Source organism: Podarcis tiliguerta, assembly GCF_965153285.1.
Source record: "Podarcis tiliguerta genome assembly, chromosome: Z".
Lineage (NCBI taxonomy): Eukaryota > Metazoa > Chordata > Lepidosauria > Squamata > Lacertidae > Podarcis > Podarcis tiliguerta.
The window spans coordinates 496,431-518,179 of record NC_139553.1 but is presented as its reverse complement, the minus strand read 5'-3'; the positions used below and the strand labels follow the sequence as shown (position 1 = coordinate 518,179).

The following is a 21,749-nucleotide window of genomic DNA, read 5'->3' as shown; positions in this document are numbered from 1 at the left end:
CAGTTCAGGTCTGAATTCTAGTTCGGCCCCGAGTACAGGTCCCAGTTTGGGTCTGAATTCCAGTTCGGCCGAGAGTTCAGGTCCCAGTTCAGGTCTGAGTTCAAATTTGGACCCGAGTTCAGGTCCTAGTTCAGGTCTGAGTTCAAATTCTGACCCGAATTCAGGTCCGAATTCTAGTTCAGCCAAGAGTTCAGGTCTCAGTTCAGGTCTGAGTTCAAATCGGACCTGAGTTCAGGTCTGAATTCTAGTTCGGACCCAAGTTCAGGTCCCAGTTCAGGTCTGAGTTCAAATTCAGATCCTGAGTTCAGGTGTGAATTCTAGTTCGGCCGAGAGTTCAGGTCCCAGTTCAGGTCTGAGTTCAAATTCGGACCAGAGTTCAGGTCTGAATTCTAGTTCAGCCCCAAGTTCAGGTCCTGGTTCAGGTCTGCGTTTAAATTCGGACCCGAGTTCAGGTCTGCATTCAAATTCGGACCCCAGTTCAGGTCTGAGTTCAAATTCGGCCCCGAGTTCAGGTCTTAATTCTAGTTCGGCCCCCAGTTCAGGTCTGAGTTCAAATTCAGACCCGAGTTCAGGTCCCAGTTCAGGTCTGAGTTCAAATTCGGACCCGAGTTCAGGTCCCAGTTCAGGTCTGAGTTCAAATTCGGGCCCAAGTTCAGGTCTGAGTTCAAATTCGACCCCAGTTCGGGCCTGAGTTCCGGTTCGCTCCTGAATTTGAGTTCAACCCCGAGTTCAGATCAGAGTTTGGCTCTGAGTTCAAATTAGGTCCTGAATTCGGGTTCAACCCCAGCTTGAACTGAGTTCAGTTTGGCTTTGAGTTCAAGTGTGGTTCTGAGTTCGAGTTCATACCTGAGTTTGGATTCGGGTTTCGGTCAGCCCCGGGTTCAAGTTCAGGTGCAAGTTCGGGTAGGAGTTCCGTTTGGGCCCCAAGTTCGAGTTCGGGTCTGAGTTCGAGTTCAACCCCGAGTTTGAGTTCAGATCTGAGTTTGGGTTCGAGTTTTGGTTTGAGTTCAGTCCCAAATCCGGGTTTAACCCAGAGTTTGAGTTCAGATCCGAGTTCAAGTTCGGTCCCGAATTTGGGTTCGAGTTCAGGTCCAAATTCAAATCTGAATTCGAGTTCAGCCCTGAGTTTGAGTTCAGATTCAAGTTCAGGTCTGGGTTAAAGTTCGGTCCCGAATTTGGGTTCAAGTTCAGGTCCGAATTCAAATCTGAATTCGGGTTCAGCCCTGAGTTTGAGTTCAGCCCCAAGTTCGGGTTCGAATTCTGCCCAAGTTCAGGTCCGAGTTTGGTCCCGAATCCGGGTTCAACCCCGAGTTCGACTTCAGCCCCAAGTTTGTGTTCAACCCCGAGTTTGAGTTCAGATCTGAGTTTGGGTTCGAGTTCTGGTTTGAGTTCAGTCCCAAATCCGGGTTCAACCCCGAGTTTGAGTTCAGATCCGAGTTCAGGTCTGGGTTCAAGTTCGGTCCCAAATTTGGCTCCGAGATCAGGTCCGAATTCAAATCTGAATTCGGGTTCAGCCCTGAGTTTGAGTTCAGCCCCAAGTTCGGGTTCAAATTCCGCCCAAGTTCAGGTCCGAGTTTGGTCCCGAATCCGGGTTCAACCCCGAGTTCGACTTCCGGCCCAAGTTTGGGTTCAAGTTCCCGTTTGAGTTCAGATCCAAGTTCAGGTTTGAGTTCCGGTTAGAGTCCGCGTTTGAATTCAGATTGAATTCAGAAGGAGATTGAATTCAGATTGAATTCAGAAAGAGTTCTGCTTCGGCCCCGGGTTCAAGTCTGACCCACCCCTGAATTTAAGTTCACATCCGAGTTCAGCCCCAATTCAGTTCCAAGTTCTGCTCCAGCCCCGAATTTGGGTTCAACCCCATATTTGGCTTCGGGTTCCGGTCTGAATTCAGGTCCGAGTTTGGGTTTGAGTTCAAGTTTGGCTCCAAGTTCGGCTTCAACCCTGAGTTCGAGTTCAGCCCCGAGTTCAACTTCCGCCCCGGGTTCAAGTCCGGCCCCCCTCCCCTCCCTCACGCCCCGAATTCAAGTTCAGCTCCCAGTTCACCTCTCAGTTCCGCTCCGGATCCGAATTGAGTTCCGCTTGGCCCCGGGTTCAAGTCTGGCCCACCCTCCGAATTGGAGTTCAGATCCAAATTCAGTCCCAAATTCGCTTTCAACCCCAAGGTAGAGTTCAGATCCGAGTTTGAGTTCAGCCCCAATTCAGTTCCCAGTTCTGCTTCGGCCCAGAATTCGGGTTCAATCCCAAGTTCGAGTTCAGCCCCAAGTTCGGGTTCGAGTTCAGGTCTGAGTTCGAGTTCGGTCCCAAATTCAAGCCCCCTCCCCTCCCTCTCGCCCCGAATTCAAATTCAGCTCCCAGTTCACCTCTCAGTTCCGCTCCGGATCCGAATTGAGTTCTGCTTCGGCCCCAGGTTCAAGTCTGGTCTGAGTTTGAGTTCAGATTTGAGCTCAGGTATGAATTCTGGTTCGGCCCCAAGTTCGAGTTCAGGTCTGAGTTGGAATTAAGTCCTCAATTCGGATTCTAACCCGAGTTTGAGTTCAGATTCAATTTCAGGTCTGAGTTCAAGTTCGGTCTTGAATTTGGGTTCAACCCAGAGTTTTGAGTTCAGATCTGAGTTTGGGTTCGAGTTCTGGTTTGAGTTCAGTCCCAAATCCGGGTTCAACCCCGAGTTTGAGTTCAGATCCGAGTTCAGGACTGGGTTCAAGTTCGGTCCCGAATTTGGGTTCGAGTTCAGGTCCAAATTCAAATCTGAATTCGGGTTCAGCCCTGAGTTTGAGTGCAGCCCCAAGTTCGGGTTCGAATTCCGCCCAAGTTCAGGTCCGAGTTTGGTCCCGAATCCGGGTTTGAATTCAGCCCCAACTTTGGGTTCAAGTTCCTGTTTCAGTTCAAATCCGAGTTCTGCTTCGGCCGTGGGTTCAAGTCCGGCCCAACCCCTGAATTTGAGTTCAGATCCGAGTTCAGCCGCAATTCAGTTCCAAGTTCTGCTTCGGCCCCGGGTTCAAGTCTGGCCCAGCCCCGAATTTGAATTCAGATTCGAGTTCGAATTCGGTTTCAACCCCAAGATTGAGTTGAGATCCGAATTTGAGTTCAGCCCCAATTCAATTCCAAGTTCCTCTCCGGCCCCGGGTTCAATTCCCTCCCCTCCCTCCCCCCATATCTCCCCTTTATACACCTATATACACCCAATTCAACTCCCAATTCAATGCGCTACAGATCCCAGAAAATGCGCTACAGTTCCCAATTCAGACCTGAATTCGGACCTGAACTTGAACTCAGGGCCAAAATGGAACTCAAACCGGAACTCGGGGCTGAACTTCGGCCTGGACCTGAACTCAGGGCCGAACTACAATTCAGACCCGAACGCGGAGCTGAACTCGGGGCCGAACTACAATTCAGACCCGAACTCGGAGCTGAACTCGGGGCCGAACTACAATTCAGACCCAAACTCAGAGCTGAACTAGAATTCAGACCCGAACGCGGAGCTGAACTCGGGCCGAACTAGAATTCAGACTCGAACGCGGAGCTGAACTCGGGGCCGAACTAGAATTCAGACCTGAACGCGGAGCTGAACTCAGGGCCGAACTAGAATTCAGACCCGAACGCGGAGCTGAACTAGAATTCAGATCCGAACTCGGAGCTGAACTCGGGCTGAACTAGAATTCAGACCCAAACTCAGAGCCGAACTAGAATTCAGACACAAACTCGGAGCTGAACTCGGGGCTGAACTAGAATTCGGACCCAAACTCGGAGCCGAACTACAATTCAGACCCAAACGCGGAGCTGAACTCGGGGCCGAACTAGAATTCAGACCCAAACTCGGAGCTGAACTCAGGGCCGAACTAGAATTCAGACCCGAACGCGGAGCTGAACTCGGAGCCGAACTAGAATTCAGACCCGAACGCGGAGCTGAACTCGGAGCCGAACTAGAATTCAGACCCGAACGCGGAGCTGAACTCGGGGCTGAACTAGAATTCAGACCCAAACTCAGACCTGAACTCGGACTGAAACAGAAGTCAAACCGAAACTCGGGGCTGAACCCCAACTCAGAGCTGAACTCAGATCTGAACTGAACTTGAGTTCAGCCCTGAGTTGAACCCCAAATTCGGGTCTGAGTTCCGTTCCAGTCCTGAGTTCAACCCAGAGTTCAGCCCCCAATTCAGTCTGAGTTCGGGTTCAGCCCCAAATTTGAGTCCGAACTCAAGTTCGGCCCACAATTCTGGTTCAGCTCGGGGCTGAACCCCAACTCAGAAATGAACTCCGATCTGAACTAAACTTGCGTTGAACCCCAAATTCGGGTCCGAGTTCCGTTTCGGTCCTGAGTTCAGACCCAAGTTCGAGTTTGAGTTCTGGTTCGAGTTCCAGTCCCAGTTCGGATCGGAGTTCAAGTTCGGGTTCAACCCTGAATTCAAGTACAACCCCAATTCAGTCTGAGTTCGGGTTCAGCCCCGAGTTTGAGTCCGAACTCAAGTTCGGCCCACAATTCTGGTTCAGCTCGGAGCTGAACTCAGATCTGAACTAAACATGAGTTCAGCCCTGAGCTCAACCCCAAATTCGGGTCTGAGTTCAACCCCGAGTTCAGCCCCCAAGTCCAAACTCCAATTCAGTCTGAGTTCGGGTTCAGCCCCGAGTTTGAGGCCAAACTCAAGTTCGGCCCACAATTCTGGTTCAGCTCCCAGCTCCGCTCCAGACCCGAGTTCGGGTTCTGGTTCGAGTCCCGCTCCCAGTTCGGATCGGAGTTTGAGTTTGAGTTCTGGTTCGAGTTCCACTCCCAGTTCGGAACGGCGTTCCACCCTGAATTCAAGTTCAACCCCAATTCATCTCCTCACCCCCTCCCTCCCTGAGCTGAACCCCAAATTCGGGTCTGAGTTCCGTTTCGGTCCCAAGTTCAGACCCAAGTTTGAGTTTCAGTTATGGTTCGAGTCCCGCTCCCAGTTCGGATCGGGGTTCAAGTTCGAGTTTGAATTCTGCTTCGAGTCCCGCTCCCAGTTCGGATCGGGTTTCAAGTTCGCCTTCCCCCCTGACTTCTAGTTCAGCCCCCAATTCAGTCAGACTTCCGCTCCAGCCCCGAGTTCAGACCCAAGTTCGAGTTCTGGTTCGAGTTCCACTCCCGGTTCGGATTTCAAGTCCGCCTTCCGCCCTGAATTCAAGTTCGACCCCAATTCATCTCGCCCCCTCCCTCCCTGAGCTGAACCCCAAATTTGGGTCTGACTCCCGTTCCAGTCCTGACTTCGAGTTCAACCCCGAGTTCAGCCCCAAATTCAGCCTGAGTTCGGGTTCAGCCCCGAGTCCGAACTCAAGTTCGGCCCACAATTCTGGTTCAGCTTGGGGCTGAACCCCAACTCAGAGCTGAATTGGGGGCTGAACTCCGCGTTGAACTCAAATTTGAGTTCAGCCCTGAGCTGAACCCCAAACTCTGCTCCAGCCCCGAGTTCAGACCCAAGTTCAACTTTGAATTCTGGTTCGAGTTGCGTTCCCAGTTCGGATCGGACTTCAAGTTTGGCTTCCCCCCTGAATTAGAGTTCGGCTCCAATTCATCTCTTCACCCCCTCCCTCCCTGAGTTGAACCCCAAATTCGAGTTCAACCCTGAGTTCACCCCCCAATTCAGTCTGACTTCCGCTCCAGCCCCGAGTTCAGACCCAATTCGAGTTTGAGCTCTGGTTTGAGTTCCGGTCCCAGTTCGGATCGGAGTTCAAGTTCCGGTCCCAGTTTGGATCGGAGTTCAAATTCGAGTTCCGCTCCCAGTTCGGATCGGAGTCTGCATTTGACTTCTGCTTCGAGCCCCCGTCCCAGTTCAGCTCCCCCCCTGAATTCGAGTTCGGATCGGAGTTCAAGTTCGGCCCCAGCTTCGGCTTCCCCCCTGAATTCGAGTTCGACCCCAATTCATCTCCTCACCCCCTAAGTTGAACCCCAAATTTGAGTTCAACCCAAATTCAGCCCCCAATGCAGTCCTGAGTTCGAGTTCAGCCCCCAATTCAGTCTGAGTTCCGCTCCAGCCCCGAGTTCAGACCCAAGTTCGACTTCGGCTTCGAATTCAAGTTCTGAACTGAATTCGAGTTCACCCCCTCCCTCCCTGTGTTGAACCCCAAATTCGAGTTCAACCCCAATTCAGCCCCCAATGCAGTCCTGAGTTCGAGTTCAGCCCCCAATTCACTTCCGCTCCAGCCCCGAGTTCAGCCCCAAGTTCGACCTCTGCTTCGGGTTCAAGTTCTGAACTGAATTCGAGTTCAGCCCCAATTCATCTCACCCCTCCCTCCCTGAGCTGAACCCCAAATTCAAGTTCAACCCGAATTCAGCCCCCAATTCAGTCTGACTTCCGCTCCAGCCCCGAGTTCAGACCCAAGTTTGAGTTCTGCTTCGAGTTCCGCTCCCAGTTCGGATCGGAGTTCAAGTTCGGCCCCAAGTTCGGCCCCCAATTCAGTCCGACTTCCCCTCCAGCCCCGAGTTCAGACCCAGGTTCGAGTCCCAGTCCCAGTTCGGAGTTCAAGTCCGGCCCCAGGTTCGGCTTCCACCCTGAATTCAGACCCAAGTTCGAGTTCAAGTTCTGAACTGAATTCGAGTTCGCCCCCAATTCACCTCCCTCCCTCCCATTCCCCCTATACACTTATATACACCCCACACCCTGCGCTACAACTCCCACCCTCCCCATTCAAACTCCTCCCAATTCGCCCCAATTCGCTCCCAATTCACCCCAAGTTCGCCTTCAGGAACAGCAGCTTCTTGGCCTCCTCCGCCCCGATTGCCAACCTCCTCCTCTGCCCCAGCGCCTCTGCGCACAGCCGCGCGCACCCGGCGCCGGCGCCCACCGCCGGCACGGCCAGCAGCCACAGCGCCAACCGCGCCAGACGCGGGTGCGACGCGGCGCCGGCCCAATACTGAACCAGATCAGTTGGCGCCGCCGCCTCTCGGAGATACGCATAGACTTCTTCGGCGCCCGGCGCCGGCCGCCTCTTCTTGGCGCCGGGTTCGAGCTCCGGCTCTTCCGCCATCTCCATCAGTTGGCAAGCGCAGGCGACGATCTCCTCGTGCTGGTAAGTTGGCGCCGGCCGCAGCTTCTGGCGCGGGTCCAGCAACATGGCCGCCTTGTGGGCGGGGTGCAGCTTGAAGTTCTCCTTCAGGGCCTCCAGGAAGAGGTGGCAGAGCTTGCTGACGGCGCCCGCGTCGCCCGCCTTGGCGGTGAAGAGCTTCTCCAGACGCAGGTAAGTTGGCAACACCAGATGGAGCGTCGGACGGCCTTCGGCGCCCAGTTCGGAAACCGCCTGCTTAATGGGCGCCAGTAAGGCGGCCAAGTTACCCAGCAGCGCGCGGTTCAGGTGGGCGCCGTCCCTGCGCTCCTCCGCCCCCAGGGCGCCAAGTTCACGCCGCTCCTCCGCTCCTCCGCTCCCGACTTTGGCGCTATAACTCCTGGCTGGATTGGCGGCGCCGCGACTCCCCGGGTTGCCAACTTCCCGCCGCTCGGCGCCGTACGTTGGGTTGGCGCCGCCGCTACGACTCCCCGGGTTGCCAACGTCCTGCCGCTCCTCCGGGTTGGCGCCGCGGCTGCCCAGGTTGCCAACTTCCTCCCGCTCGGCGCTATAACTCCGGGCCGGATTGGCGGCGCCGCGACTCCGGAGGTTGCCAACTTCCGGCCGGGCGCTACGACTCCCCAGGTTGCCAACGTCCTGCCGTTCAGTTGGATTGGCGGCGCCGCTATGACTCCCCAGGTTGCCACCTTCCTCCCAGTCGGCCGCATTGGCGGCGCCGCGGCTCCCAAGGTTGCCAACTTCCTCCCGTTCGCCGCTATAACTCCCAGTTAGATTGGCGCCGCCGTGACTCCTGAGGTTGCCAACTTCCTCCCGTTCGCTGCTATAACTCCCAGTTGGATTGGTGGCGCTACGACTCCCAAGGTTGCCACCTGCTTCCCGCCGTTCATGCGCCGCCGCTCCTGCGCCGTAACTCCCCAGGTTGCCACCTTCTCGCCGTTCGTGCGCCGCCGCTCCTGCGCCGTAACTCCCAAGGTTGCCACCTTCCTGCCATTCGGCCGGATTGACGGCGCCGCGACTGCCCAGGTTGCCACCTTCCTGCCGTTCGTGTGCCGCCAGCAGCGCATCCGCCGGCGAATCCCAACACGGCGGCGTCGCTCCTGCGCCGTTTTCGGCGCTACGGTTCCCAACCATCTCGGCGCAGGTTGCCAACAGCTCGGCCACCTCCGCCATGCCGCGCGCCTGCAGCGCCCTCTGGCTGAGCACGCCGGCGACGGCGGCGTTGAGCGCGCAGCCCGCGCATCTCAGACTCAGCCCGCTCTTCCCGAACCCGGGCGCCGCGCCATCCGTCACGTACGCCGCGCGCGTCTCGGGCGCCACGAACTCCGAGAGGACGTTCTGCGCCCAAAGATGGACGGGTTCCAAAGCGCCGGCGCCGCGCACGGCCAGGACGTAGCTGCGCAGGCGCGCGCCTTCGACGCGGTGCGCGCAGAGAACATGGCCGCCGGCCGGGTGCGCGTGGCAGGTGACGCCGATGCCGCGCGCGGCGCCGAGGGCGCAGGTGACTTTGACCTTCGCTTGGTTGTACATGCGCGGGAGTTGTTGCAGCGCCATGGCGCTGAGGTTCCCGAGGGATTCTGGGAGGGCGTAGGCGCCGTGGCGCGCGCCGCTGTCGACGAGGGACTGCGCCAGCGCCTGGAAGTCGGGGTTGGCGAGGAGGGCGAGGGCGGCGGGTTCGGCGCAGGCCAGGCGGAGGAGGCGCTCGGCCAGCGCCTGGCGCTCCTTGTCCGGGAGGTGGGGCGCTGGAAGAGGAAAGGAGAGGGTTAAGGAACTATAATTCCCATGAGGCAGTGGGTGAGGAAACTATAATTCACAGGATGCAGTGGGTTTGGGGACTATAACTCCCATGAGGCAGTGGGTTTGGGGACTACAACTCCCATGAGACTTAGGTAAGAGGGTCAGTGGGTTAGGAAACTAGAACTCCCGGGACTACCGTTCCCATGAGGCAGTGGGGTTGGGGACTACAACTCCCATGATCCTTAGCTTAGGACAAGTAGGTTTGGGGACTACAGTTCCCATGAGGCAGTGGGTTTGGGGACTACAACTCCCATGAGTCTTAGCTAATAGGCTCAGTGGGTTAGGAAACTATAACTCCAGTTCCCATGAGCCAGTGGGTTTGGGGACTACAGTTCACATGAGGCAGTGGGTTTGGGGACTACAACTCCCATGAGCCTTAGCTTTGGGTCAGTGGGTTGGGAAACTATAACTCCCGGGACTATCGTTCCCATGAGGCAGTGGGTTTGGGGACTACAACTCCCATGATCCTTAGGTTAGGAAACTATAACTCCCAGGAGATGGTGGGTTTGGGGACTATAATTCCCATGAGGCTGTGGGTTTGCGGACTACAGTTCCCATCAGGCAGTGGGGTTTGGGGACTACAACTCCCATGAGACTTAGGGAATAGGGCCAGGAGAGACTGGGTTTGGGGACTACAGTTCCCATGAGGCAGTGGGTTTGGGGACTACAACTCCCATGAGACTTAGGGAATAGAGCCAGTGGGTTAGGAAACTATAATTCCCATGAGTCAGTGGGTTTGGGGACTATCATTCCCATGAGACAGTGGGTTTGGGGACTATAATTCCCATGAGACAGTGGGTTTGGGGACTATAATTCCCATGAGGCAGTGGGTTTGGGGACTATAATTCCCATGAGGCAGTGGGTTTGGGGACTATAATTCCCATGAGGCAGTGGGTTTGGGGACTACAACTCCCATGATCCTTAGGTTAGGAAACTATAACTCCCAGGAGATGGTGGGGTTTGTGGACTACAACTCCCATGAGACTTAGCTTAAGGTCAGTGGGTTGGGAAACTATAACTCCCGGGAGAAGGTGGGGTTTGGGGACTACAACTCCCAGGATGCTTTGCTTAGGGGAGGTGAGGGGACTGTCGTTCCCATGAGGCAGTGGGGTTTTGGGACTACAATTCCCATGAGCCAGTGGGGTTTAGGACTACAACCCCCATGTGGGTTAGGAAACTATAACTCCCATGAGACTGGGTTTGGGGACTACAATTCCCATGAGGCAGTGGGTTTGGGGACTATCCTTCCCATGAGGCAGTGGGTTTGGGGACTACAACTCCCATGAGGCAGTGGGTTTGGGGACTATAACTCCCATGAGGCAGTGGGTTTGGGGACTATAACTCCCATGAGGCAGTGGGTTTGGGGACTATAATTCCCATGAGGCAGTGGGTTTGGGGACTATAACTCCCATGAGGCAGTGGGTTTGGGGACTATAACTCCCATGAGGCAGTGGGTTTTGGGGACTATAACTCCCATGAGGCAGTGGGTTTGGGGACTACAGTTCCCATGAGCCAGTGGGGTTTGGGGACTACAGTTCCCATGAACTAGTGGGGTTTGGGGACTAGAACTCCCATGAGTCTTAGCTAGTAGGGTCAGTGGGTTGGGAAACTAGAACTCCCATAAGGCAGTGGGGTTTTGGGACTATCCTTCCCATGAGGCAGTGGGTTTGGGGACTACAGTTCCCATGAGACTTAGGTAAGAGGGTCAGTGGGTTAGGAAACTATAACTCCCATGAGCCAGAAGCTATAACTCCCATAAGGCAGTGGAGTTTGGGGACTACAGTTCCCATGAGGCAGTGGGTTTGGGGACTACAACTCCCATGAGACTTAGGTAATAGGGGGAGTGGGTTTGGGGACTACAACTCCCATGATCCTTAGGTTAGGAAATTATAATTCCTGGGAGATGGTGGGTTTTGGGACTACAGTTCCCATGAGGGAGTGGGTTTGGGGACTATAACTCCCATGATGCTTAGGTAAGAGGGTCAGTGGGTTAGGAAACTATAACTCCCATGAGCCAGAAACTATAACTCCCAGAAGACAGTGGGGTTTTGGGACTACGACTCCCATGAGACTTAGGTAATAGGGGGAGTGGGTTTGGGGACTACAGTTCCCATGAGGCAGTGGGTTTGGGGACTACAACTCCCATGAGACATAGGTAAGAGGGCCAGTGGGTTAAGAAACTAGAACTCCCGGGAGACTGGGGTTTTGGGACTACAGTTCCCATGAGACTTAGGTAATAGGGGGAGTGGGTTTTGGGGACTACAGTTCCCATGAGTCTTTGCTAACAGAGCTGAATGGTTTTGATACTACAATTCCCATGAGCCAGTGGGTTAGGGGACTACAACTCCCATGAGCCAGTGGGGTTTGGGGACTCCAACTCCCATCATCCTTAGCTAACAGTCCTGATTCCTTTTGGGACTCCCAACTCCCATGATCTTAGCTAACAGGACTCCAACTCCCATGATGCAGTGGAGTTTTAGGACTCCAACTCCCATGAGACAGGGGGTTTGGGGACTACAGTTCCCATGAGACTGCGGGGTTTGGGGACTCCAACTCCCATGAGCCTATGGGCTTTGCGACTCAAAATCCCATGATCCTTAGCTAAGAGCACTTAATTTTAGGACTCCAACTCCCATGAGCCAGTGAGGTTTGCGGACTCCAACTCCCATGATCCTTTGCTAACAGAACCATTTCCTTTTAAAACTCCAACTCCCATGATCCTTTGCTAATGGGGGCAGTTAATTGTTGGACTCCAACTCCCATGATCCTTAGCTACCAGGCCTGATTCCTTTTAGAACTCCAAATCCCATGATCCTTAGCTATCAGAACCCATTGGTTTTAGGACTCCAACTCCCATGAGTCAGTGGGATTTGGGGACTCCAACTCCCATGATCCATAACATCCAGCTCTATTAGCAAAGGATCCTGGGATTTGGAGTCCCAAAACATCCAGCCCTGTTAGCAAAGGATCATGGGAGTTGGAGTCCCAAAAACCAATCAGCCCAGTGGATTTTTGGACTCCAACTCCCATGATGCAGTGGATTCTTGGACTCCACCTCCCATGATCCTTAGCTAACAGAACCAATTCCTTTTCGAACTCCAACTCCCATGATCCTTTGCTAATGGGAACAGTTAATTTCTGGACTCCAACTTCCATGATCCTTAGCTAACAGGCCCAGTGTATTTTTTGGACTCCAACTCCCATGATCCTTAGCTGACAGGACTCCAGCTCCCATGATCCTTTGCTAACAGGCCTAATTCCTTTTGGGACTCCAACTCCCATGATCCTTTGCTACCAGGCCTGATTCCTTTTGGGACTCCAACTCCCATGATCCTCAGCTAACAGAACCAATTCCTTTTAGAACTACAACTCCCATGATCCTTTGCTAACAGAACCCATTCCTTTTTGGACTCCAACTCCCATGATCCTTAGCTAACAGGACTCCAACTCCCATCATCCTTAGCTAACAGGCCTGATTCCTTCTGGGACTCCAACTCCCATGATCTTTTCCTACTTTTGGGACTCCAACTCCCATGATCCTTAGCTAACAGGACTCCAACTCCCATGATCCTTAGCTAACAGAACCAATTCCTCTTAGAACTACAAGTCCCATGATCCTTTGCTAACAGGACTCCAACTCCCATGATGCAGTGGGTTCCGGGACCCCCAACTCCCATGATCCTTTGCTAAGAGGCCTGATTCTTTTTGGGACTCCAACTCCCATGATCCTTAGCTAACTCCCATGATCCTTTGATAACAGAGATGGATGTTTTGGAACTCCAACTCCCATGATCCTTAGCTAACAGAACCAATTCCTTTTAGAACTCCAACTCCCATGATCCTTTGCCAATGGGAGCAGTTAATTTTTGGACTCCAACTCCCATGATGCAGTGGGTTCCGGGACTCCAACTCCCATGATCCTTAGCTAGCAGGACTCCAACTCCCATGATCCTTAGCTAACAGGACTCCAACTCCCATGATCCTTAGCGAACAGAACCGATTCCTTTTAGAACTCCAACTCCCATGATCCTTTGCTAACTGGCCCAATGGATTTTTATGGACTCCAACTCCCATGATGCAGTGGGTTTGGGACTCCAACTCCCATGATCCTTAGCTAACAGAACCGATTCCTTTTAGAACTCCAACTCCCATGATCCTCAGCTAACAGGGCTCCAACTCCAATGATCCTTAGCTAACAGGACTCCAACTCCCATCATCCTTAGCTAAGAGGACTCCAACTCCCATGATCCTTTGCTAACAGAACCAATTCCTTTTAGAACTCCAACTTCCATGATCCAATGGATGTTGGTACTACACTTCCCATGAGCCACTGGGCTTTCAGACTCCAACTCCCATGATCCTCAGCTACCAGGCCTGATTTATTCCTTTTGGGACTCCAACTCCCATGAGCCAGTGGGGTTTGGGGACTCCAACTCACATGATCCTTTGCTGATTGGTTTTTGGACTCCAACTCCCATGACTCAGTGGGCTTTTGTACTCCAACTCCCATGATCCTTAGCTAACAGGGCCAGTAGGCTTTGGGACTCCAACTCCCATGAGTCAGTGGGTTCCGGGACTCCAACTCCCATGATCCTTTGCTACCAGGCCTGATTCCTTTTGGGACTCCAACTCCCATGATCCTCAGCTAACAGGCCTGATTCCTTTTAGAACTCCAACTCCCATGATCCTCAGCTACCAGGCCTGATTCCTTTTGGGACTCCAACTCCCATGATCCTTTGCTCACTGGCCCAATGGATTTGATGGACTCCAACTCCCATGATGCAGTGGGGTTTTAGGACTCCAACTCCCATGATCCTTGGCTAACAGGACTCCAACTCCCATGATGCAGTGGGTTCCGGTAGTTCTAAAAGGAATTGGTTCTGTTAGCTAAGGATCATGGGAGTTGTAGTTCTAAAAGGAATTGGTTGTTAGCTAAGGATCATGGGAGTTGTAGTTCTAAAAGGAATTGGTTCTGTTAGCTAAGGATCATGGGAGTTGGAGTCCCGTTAGCTAACAGAACCAATTCCTTTTAGAACTCCAACTCCCATGATCCTTTGCTACCAGGCCTGATTCCTTTTGGGACTCCAACTGTCATGATCCTTAGCTAACAGGCCCATTGAATTTTTATGGACTCCAACTCCCATGATGCAGTGGGCTTTTTGGACTCCGCTTCCCATGATGCAGCGGCGGCGGCTTACCGCTATTGGCTGCGGCGTCCTGGGTGGGCGGCGGCTTCCACTTCTCTTCCGGCAGGGCGGGGGGCGGAGAGCGAGGCGGAGGGGAAGCCAGGCTGTTTTCGTTGTCGGCTGGAAGGAGGGAGCGAGACAGTGAGGAAGGAGGGAGAGAAGGGAGGAAAGAAAGAGGGAAAGAAAGAGAGAGGGAAAGAGAGAGAGGGAAAGAGGGAGAAGGAAGGAAGGAAGGAGGGAGAGGGAGAGAGAAGAAAAGAGAGAAGGAAAGAAAGAAAGAGGGAAAGAATGAAAGAGGGAAAGAGAGAAAGAAAAAAGAGGGAAAGAGAGAGAAGGAAAGAGGAAGAGAGGAAAAGAGAGAGGGAGGGAGGAAGGAAGGAGAAAGAGAGAGAGAGAGAGAGAGAGGTGGAAGGAAGGAAGGAGAAGAAAGAGAGAAGGAGGGAAGGAAGGAGAAAGAGAGAGAGAGAGAGAGAGAGAGAGAGAGAAGGAAGGAAGGGAGGAGAAAAAAAAAAGAGAGGGAGGGAGAGAGAAGGAAGGAAGGAAGGAAGGAGAAAGAGAAAGAGAGACAGAGAGAAGGAAGGGGAGAGAGAGAGAAGGAAGGAAGGAGAGAGAGAGAGGGAGACAGAAGGAAGGAAGGAGGGAAGGAAGGAAGGAAGGAAGGAGAGAGAAAGAAAGAGAGAGGGAGAGGTGGAAGGAAGGAAGGAGAAGAAAGAGAGAAGGAGGGAAGGAAGGAGAAAGAGATAGAGAGAGGGAGAGAGAAAAAGAAAGGAAGGAAGGAGAGAGAAAGAAAGAGGGAGAGAGAGAAGGAAGGAAGGAGAAAGAGAGAGAGAGAGAAGGAAGGAAGGGAGGAGAGAAAAAGAGAAAGAGAGAGAGAGAGAGAAGGAAGGAAGGAAGGAAGGAAGAAAAAGAAAGAAGAGATAGAGAGGGAAGGAAAGAAGGAAGGAAGGAAGGAAGGAAGAAGGGAGAAAGAGAGATAGAGAGGGAGAGAGAGAAGGGGGGAAAGAAGGAAGGAGAGGGAGAGATAGAGAGAGAGAAAGAAAGGAACGAGAAAGGGAAAACGGAGGAGTGCTCACCTGCGTGCGACTGCATGTGCTCCAGTAGATTGTTGTAGAACTGGAACTGGATCCCGCAGGCGCCGCAGGTGTAGGGCTCTGAGGGGAGAGAGAGGTTGCGGGTTCGAGAGATTCCCGGCCGGGATCCCCCTCCGATTGGCCGGGAGAGGGGAAGGAGGCGGGGCTTGAGGGGGCGGGTTTGAGATCCCAGGTTGTGGGATCGAGATCCCAGGTTGTGGGTTGGGATCCCGGGTTTGAGATCCCGGGTTCGAGATCCCAGGTTGTGGGTTTGAGATCCCGGGTTTGAGATCCCAGGCTGTGGGTTCGAAATCCCGGGTTTGAGATCCCAGGTTGGGGGTTTGAGATCCCAGGTGGTGGGTTGGGATCCCAGATTCGAGATCCCGGGTTCGAGTTCCCAAGTTGTGGGGGGTTTGAGATCCCAGGTTGGGGGTTCGAGATCCCAGGTTTGAGATCTCAGGTTGTGGGTTTGAGGTCCCAGGTTGTGGGTTTGAGATCCCGGGTTTGAGATCCCAGGTTGGGGGTTTGAGATCCCGGGTTCAAGATCCCAGGTTGCAGGTCTGCGATGCGGGTTTGAGGTCCCGGGTTCAAGGCCCTGGGTCCAAGATCCCAGGTTGTGCGATCGAGATCCCGGGTTGTGGGTTCGAGATCCTGGGTTCGAGATCCCAGGTTGGGGGTTTGAGATCTTGGGTTTGAGATCCCAGGTTGGGGGGGTTCGAGGTCCCAGGATGCGGGTTCGAGATCCCGGGTTGCGGGTTCGAGAGGCGAGATTCCTGCCCAGGGTCCCTCTCCCATTGGACGGGAGGGGAGGTGGGGCTTGAGATCCTGGGTTCGAGATCTCGGCTTGTGCATTCAAGGTCTCAGGTTTGAGATCCCAGGTTTGAGGTCCTGCTTTGTGGGTTCAAAATCCCAGGTTGCGAGTTTGAAATCCCAGGTGGTGGGTTGGGATCCCAGATTCGAGGTGCTGGGTTCAAGGTCCCGGGTTTGAGGTCCTAGGTTGTGGGATCAAGGTCCTGGGTTGCGGGTTCGAGAGGCGAGATTCCTAGGGTCCCTCTCCCATTGGATGGGAGGGGAGGGGAGGCGGGGCTTGAGGTGCCGGGTTCGAGGTCCCGGGTTGTGGGTTCGAGGTTCCGGGTTCAAGTTCCCAAGTTGTGGGTGTGAGGTCCCGGGTTCAAGGCCCTGGGTCCAAGATCCCAGGTTGTGGGATCGAGACCCCAGGTTGCAGGTTCAAGGCCCTGGGTTCAAGTTCCCAAGCTGTGGGTGTGAGGTCCCGGGTTCGAGATCCCAGGTTGCGGGTTCAAGGTTGTTCCCAGCCAGCTTGGGCGGGGGAGATCACGACCCATCGAAACCCAATCTTCCCAGTTAGGGGGCTCAGGGTTGCGGGTTCGAGATCCCGGTTGTGGGTTGGGATCCCGGGTTCGAGGCCCTGGGTCCAAAATCCCAGGTTGTGGGATCGAGGTCCCGGGTTGCAGGTTCAATGTCCCGGGTTCAAGGTCCCGGGTTGCGAGTTCAAGGGACAAACCCCAGGATTCCCATACAAGCTGAATGGTTGGAGGTCCCGGGTTCGAGATCCCGGGTTGCGGGTTCGAGATCCCAGGTTCGAGATCCCAGGTTGTGGGTTTGAGATCCCAGGTTTGAGGTCCCAGGTTGTGGGTTCGAGATCCCAGGTTGTGGGTTTGAGATCCCGGGTTTGAGATCCCGGGTTTGAGATCCCAGGTTGCGGGTTTGAGATCCCGGGTTGCGGGTTTGAGATCCCGGGTTTGAGATCCCAGGTTGTGGGTTCGAGATCCCAGGTTGCAGGTTCAAGAGGCGAGATTCCTGCCCAGGGTCCCTCTCCCATTGGACGGGAGGGGAGGGGGGGCGGGGCTTGAGATCCTGGGTTCGAGATCCCAGGTTGTGGGTTCGAGATCCCAGGTTGTGGGAACTGGATCCCGCAGGCGCCGCAAGTGTAGGGCTCTGAGGGGAGAGAGGTTGCGGGTTCGAGAGATTCCCGGCTGGGATCCCGCTCTGATTGGCCGGGAGGGGAAGGGGGCGGGGCTTGAGGGGCCGGGTTCGAGATCCCAGGTTGTGGGTTCAAGATCCCGGGTTCAAGATCCCAGGTTGCGGGTTCAAGATCCCAGGTTGCGGGTTCGAGATCCTGGGTTTGAGATCCCAGGTTGCGAGTTTGAGATCCCAGGTTGTGGGTTCAAGATCCCAGGTTGTGGGTTTGAGATCCCGGGTTCGAGATCCCAGCTTGCAAGTTCGAGATCTAGGGTTCAAGATCCCGGGTTCAAGGTTGTGGGTTTGAGATCTGGGTTGTGGGTTCAAGATCCCAGGTTGTGGGATAAAGGTCCTGGGTTCAAGATCCCGGGATCAAGGTGCTGGGTTGGGGGATTGAGGTCCTGGGTTCCAGGTTTGAGATCCCAGGTTGGGGGTTTGAGATCCCAGGTTGCGGGTTCGAGAGGCGAGATTCCTGCCAAGGGTGCCTCTCCCATGGACGGGAGGGGAGGCGGGGCTTGAGATCCTGGGTTCGAGATCCCGGTTGCGGGTTCGAGATCCCGGATCCACTTACCGCTGGAGTTCTGGGAGCTGGAGTTGGTTTCGTCGTAGTTGTTCTGCAACTTGCTCTCCACCCTCCGGCTGAAGACGCTTTCTGTGGGGAGAGGGATCCGGTTTGGGGGTCAGGCTGGATGATCCTGCCATAGGATCCTGGGGATTTGGGAAGAGGGATCCTGGAGATTTGGGAAGAGGGATCCTGGAGATTTGGGAAGAGGGATCCTGGGGATGTGGGAATAATTTAGGGAAGAGGGATCTGGGGAAGAGGAATCCTGGGGATTTGGGAAGAGGAATTTAGTCAACAAGAATCTGGGGAAGAGGAATCCTGGGGAAGAGGAATCCAGGGGATTTGGGAAGAGGAATCCTGGGGAAGAGGGATCCTGGGGAAGAGGGATCCTGGGAAGAGGAATCCTAGGGATTTGGGAAGAGGAATCTGGGAAGTAGAAATTCTGTGGATTCAGGAAGAGTAATCCTGGGGAAGAGGGATCCTAGGGAAGAGGAATCCTGGAAAATAGAAATCCTGTGGATTCAAGAAGAGGGATCCTGGGGAAGAAAAATCCTGGGGATTTGAGAAGAGGAATCCCAGGGAAGAGGGATCCTAGGGAAGAGGAATCCTGCGGATTCAGGAAGAGGAATCCTGGGGAAGAGGGATCCTGGGCAAGAGGGATCCTGGGGATTTGGGAGAAGGAATCCTGGGGAAGACGAATCCGGGGAAGAGGGATCCTGGGAAGAGAAATCCTGGGGATTCAGGAAGAGGAATCCTGGGGATTTGGGATCCTGGGGAAGAGGAATCCTGGGGAAGAGAGATCCTGGGGATTTGGGAAGAGGAATCCTGGGGAAGAGGGATCCTGGGGAAGAGAGATCCTGGGGATTCAGGAAGAGGAATCAAGAGGAATCCTGGGGAAGAGGGATCCTGGGGATTTGGGAAGAGGAATCTGGGAAGAGGAATCTGGGGAAGAGGAATTCTGTCGATTCAGGAAAAGGGATCCTGGGGAAGAGGAATCCTGGGAATTCAGGAAGAGGGATCTTAGGGAAGAGGGATCCTGGGGAGGGGGACTTCAGGATCCCTCCATCCCCAACCCCCCAGGATCCCCAGGTGATCCCTTCGCCCCCTACCTGTGGTGGCCTTGCTCCCCGGAGATCCCGAATTGGGCGCCCGGAACATCTGGATCTGGGAGGCGCCCGACGGCGCGCGGTGCAAGAGGGCGGAGCAGCGGATGATTGACGGCGACGGCGCCTTCCTCCCGGCGTGCGACTTGACGGCCACCAGGAGCGGCGAGCGGGAATATTCTGGAAGAGACCAGAGCGGATCCGGAGTCAAACCGGAGTCAAACCGGATTCTTGGGGTCTCTTCCCAGATTTGAACCCGGATTCTTGGGGTTTTGCGCTGGGTTTTTGCACCAGATTTGAACCCGGATTCCTAGTGCCTCTTCCCAGATTGGAACCGGATTCCTAGTGTCTCTTCCCCCCCGGATTCACTGGGTCTCAAACTGGATTCCAACCCAGATTCTTGGGGTTTTGCTCCAGATTTGAATCTGGATTCTTGGGGTTTTGCCCCGGATTTGAACCCGGATTCTTGGGGTTTTGCACCAGATTTGAACCCGGATTTGAACCTGGATTCTGGGGTCTTGACGGCAACCAGGAGCGGCAAGCGGGAATATTCTGGAAAACACCAGAGAGGATCCGGGTTCAAATCCGGAGTCAAACCGGATTATTGGGGTTTGGCGAAAGGTTTGAAGCCGGATTCTTGGGGTTTTGCGAAAGGTTTGAACCCGGATTCATTGGGTCTCAAACTGGATTCCAACCCAGATTCTTGGGGTCTTGCACCAGATTTGAATCCGGATTCTTGGGGTCTCTTCCCAGATTTGAACCTGGATTCCTGGGGTTTTGCACCAGATTTGAACCCGGATTCTTGGGGTCTCATTCTGGATTTGAACCCAGATTCCCTGGGTTTGAACCCGGATTCTTGGGGTTTTGCCTCAGATTTGAACCCGGATTCTTGGGGTTTTGGTCTCGGTATGGGGTCTTGACGGCCACCAGGAGCGGCGAGCGGGAATATTCTGGAAGACACCAGAGCGGATCCGGGTTCAAATCCGGAGTCAAACCGGATTCTAGGGGTTTGGCGAAAGGTTTGAACCCGGATTCTTGGGGTTTTGCACCGGATTTGAATCCAGATTCTTGGGGTCAAACCCGGATTCTTGGGATTCCTGGTGTCTCTTTCCAGATTTGAACCCGGATTCTTGGGGTTTTGCACCAGATTTGAATCCAGATTCTTGGTGTTTTGCACTGGATTTAAATCCAGATTCTTGGGTCCCGTCCTAGATTTGGAAACTGGATTCATGGGGTCTTGATCTGGATTCGAACCTGGATTCTTGGGGTTTGAACCTGGATTCTTGGGGTTTTGCACCAGATTCGAACCCGGATTCTTGGGGGTTTGGTCTCGGTATGAACCTGGATTCTTGGGGTTTTGCACCAGATTCGAACCCGGATTCCTGGTGTCTCTTCCCCGATTCATTGGGTCTCAATCTGGATTCAATCAGGATTCGAACCCAGATTCCTGGGGTTTTGCACCAGATTCGAACCCGGATTCTTGGGGTCTCTCCCCAGATTTGAACCCGGATTCTTGGGGTTTTGTCCTGGGTTTGAACCTGAATTCATGGGGTTTTGCACCAGATTTGAACCCGGATTCTTGGGGTCTTTTTCCAGATTTGAACCTGGATTCCTGGGGTTTCGTTCTGGGTTCGAACCTGGATTCCTGGGGTTTTGCACCAGATTCGAACCCAGATTCCTGGGGTCTCTCAGCAGATTTGAACCCAGATTTGAGCCCGGATTCCTGGGGTTTTGCACCAGATTTGAATCCAGATTCTTAGGGTCTCATTCTGGATTTGAACCCAGATTCCTGGTGTCTCTTCCCAGATTGGAACCCGGATTCATTGGGTCTCAATCTGGATTCAATCTGGATTCGAACCCAGATTCCTGGGGTTTTGCACCAGATTCAAACCCGGATTCCTGGGGTCTTGATGGCCACCAGGAGCGGCGAGCGGGAATATTATGGAAGACACCAGAGCGGATCCGGGTTCAAATCCGGAGTCTAACCGGATTCTTGGGGGTTTGCACCAGATTTGAACCCGGATTCCCTACATCAGATTCGATCCCGGATTCTTGGTGTCTCTTTCCAGATTTGAACCCGGATTCTTGGGGTTTTGTGCTGGGTTCGAACCTGGATATGAACCTGGATTCTTGTGGTATTGCACCAGATTTGAACCCGGATTCTTGGGGTCTCTTCCCAGATTGGAACCCCGATTCATTGGGTCTCAAACTGGATTCCAACCCAGATTCTTGGGGTCTTGCACCAGATTTGAACCCGGATTCCCTGGCTCCAAACGGGGATTCCTGGTGTCTTTCCCCAGATTTGAGCCCGGATTCTTGGCGTTTTGCACTGGGTTTTTGCACCAGATTCGAACCCGGATTCTTGGGGGTTTGCACCAGATTCAAACCCGGATTCTTGGGGTTTTGCTCTGGGCATTTGCACCAGATTCAAACCCGGATTCTTGGGGTTTTGCGCTGGGTTTTTGCACCAGATTCGAACCCGGATTCTTGGGGTTTTGCACCAGATTCGAATCCAGATTCTTGGGGTTTTGTGCTGGGTTTTTGCACCAGATTCGAACCCGGATTCTTGGGGTTTTGCACCAGATTCGAACCCGGATTCTTGGGGTTTTGCTCTGGGCATTTGCACCAGATTCGAACCCGGATTCTTGGGGTTTTGCACCAGATTCGAACCCAGATTCTTGGGGTTTTGCGCTGGGTTTTTGCACCAGATTCGAACCCAGATTCTTGGGGTTTTTGCACCAGATTCGAACCCGGATTCTTGGGGTTTTGCGCTGGGCTTTTGCACCAGATTCGAACCCGGATTCTTGGGGTTTTGCCCCAGATTTGAACCCGGATTCCTGGGGTCTTGACGGCAACCAGGAGCGGCGAGCAGGAATATTCTGGAAGACACCAGACCGGATCCGGGTTCAAATCCGGAGTCGAACCGGATTCTTGGGGTCTCTTTCCAGATTTGAACCCGGATTCCTGGGGTTTCGTTCTGGGTTCGAACCGGGATTCCTGGGGTTTTGCTCCAAATTTGAACCTGGATTCCTGG

General features: G+C 54.0%; 1 protein-coding gene and 3 long non-coding RNA genes across 5 annotated transcripts in view; 2 read left to right on the top strand and 2 right to left on the bottom strand.

The window, feature by feature from the left end:
- The first annotated feature begins 976 nt into the window (after window positions 1-976).
- LOC310669160 lies at window positions 977-2,806 on the top strand. Of its 2 annotated transcripts, XR_014507054.1 has the most exons (4): window positions 978-1,382; window positions 1,431-1,567; window positions 2,174-2,292; window positions 2,780-2,806. It is a non-coding gene; the product is annotated as an uncharacterized lncRNA (long non-coding RNA). The 2 variants fall into 2 exon arrangements; XR_014507053.1 differs by having other exon boundaries at window positions 977-1,567.
- Window positions 2,807-6,681: 3,875 nt separating this feature from the next.
- The window catches only part of LOC310669931 (zinc finger protein 618-like), a gene marked incomplete at its 3' end in the record, with an annotated part of 30,040 nt that continues 14,972 nt past the window's right edge, over window positions 6,682-21,749 (bottom strand). Inside the window, exons 7-11 of the mRNA XM_083424396.1 lie at window positions 18,722-18,895; window positions 17,622-17,702; window positions 15,074-15,151; window positions 14,013-14,120; window positions 6,682-8,759 (exon numbers count right to left, since the gene is read on the bottom strand). Of these exons, the coding sequence (XP_083280522.1) occupies window positions 6,682-8,759; window positions 14,013-14,120; window positions 15,074-15,151; window positions 17,622-17,702; window positions 18,722-18,895 (2,519 nt within the window). The remainder of the gene's footprint in view (window positions 8,760-14,012; window positions 14,121-15,073; window positions 15,152-17,621; window positions 17,703-18,721; window positions 18,896-21,749) is intronic.
- LOC310669161 lies at window positions 11,577-13,476 on the bottom strand. Its single transcript, XR_014507055.1, has 4 exons — window positions 13,417-13,476; window positions 12,344-12,551; window positions 12,038-12,293; window positions 11,577-11,611 (listed from the first exon to the last, which is right to left on the bottom strand). It is a non-coding gene; the product is annotated as an uncharacterized lncRNA (long non-coding RNA).
- LOC310669162 lies at window positions 16,045-17,313 on the top strand. Its single transcript, XR_014507056.1, has 4 exons — window positions 16,045-16,197; window positions 16,640-16,758; window positions 16,843-16,984; window positions 17,135-17,313. It is a non-coding gene; the product is annotated as an uncharacterized lncRNA (long non-coding RNA).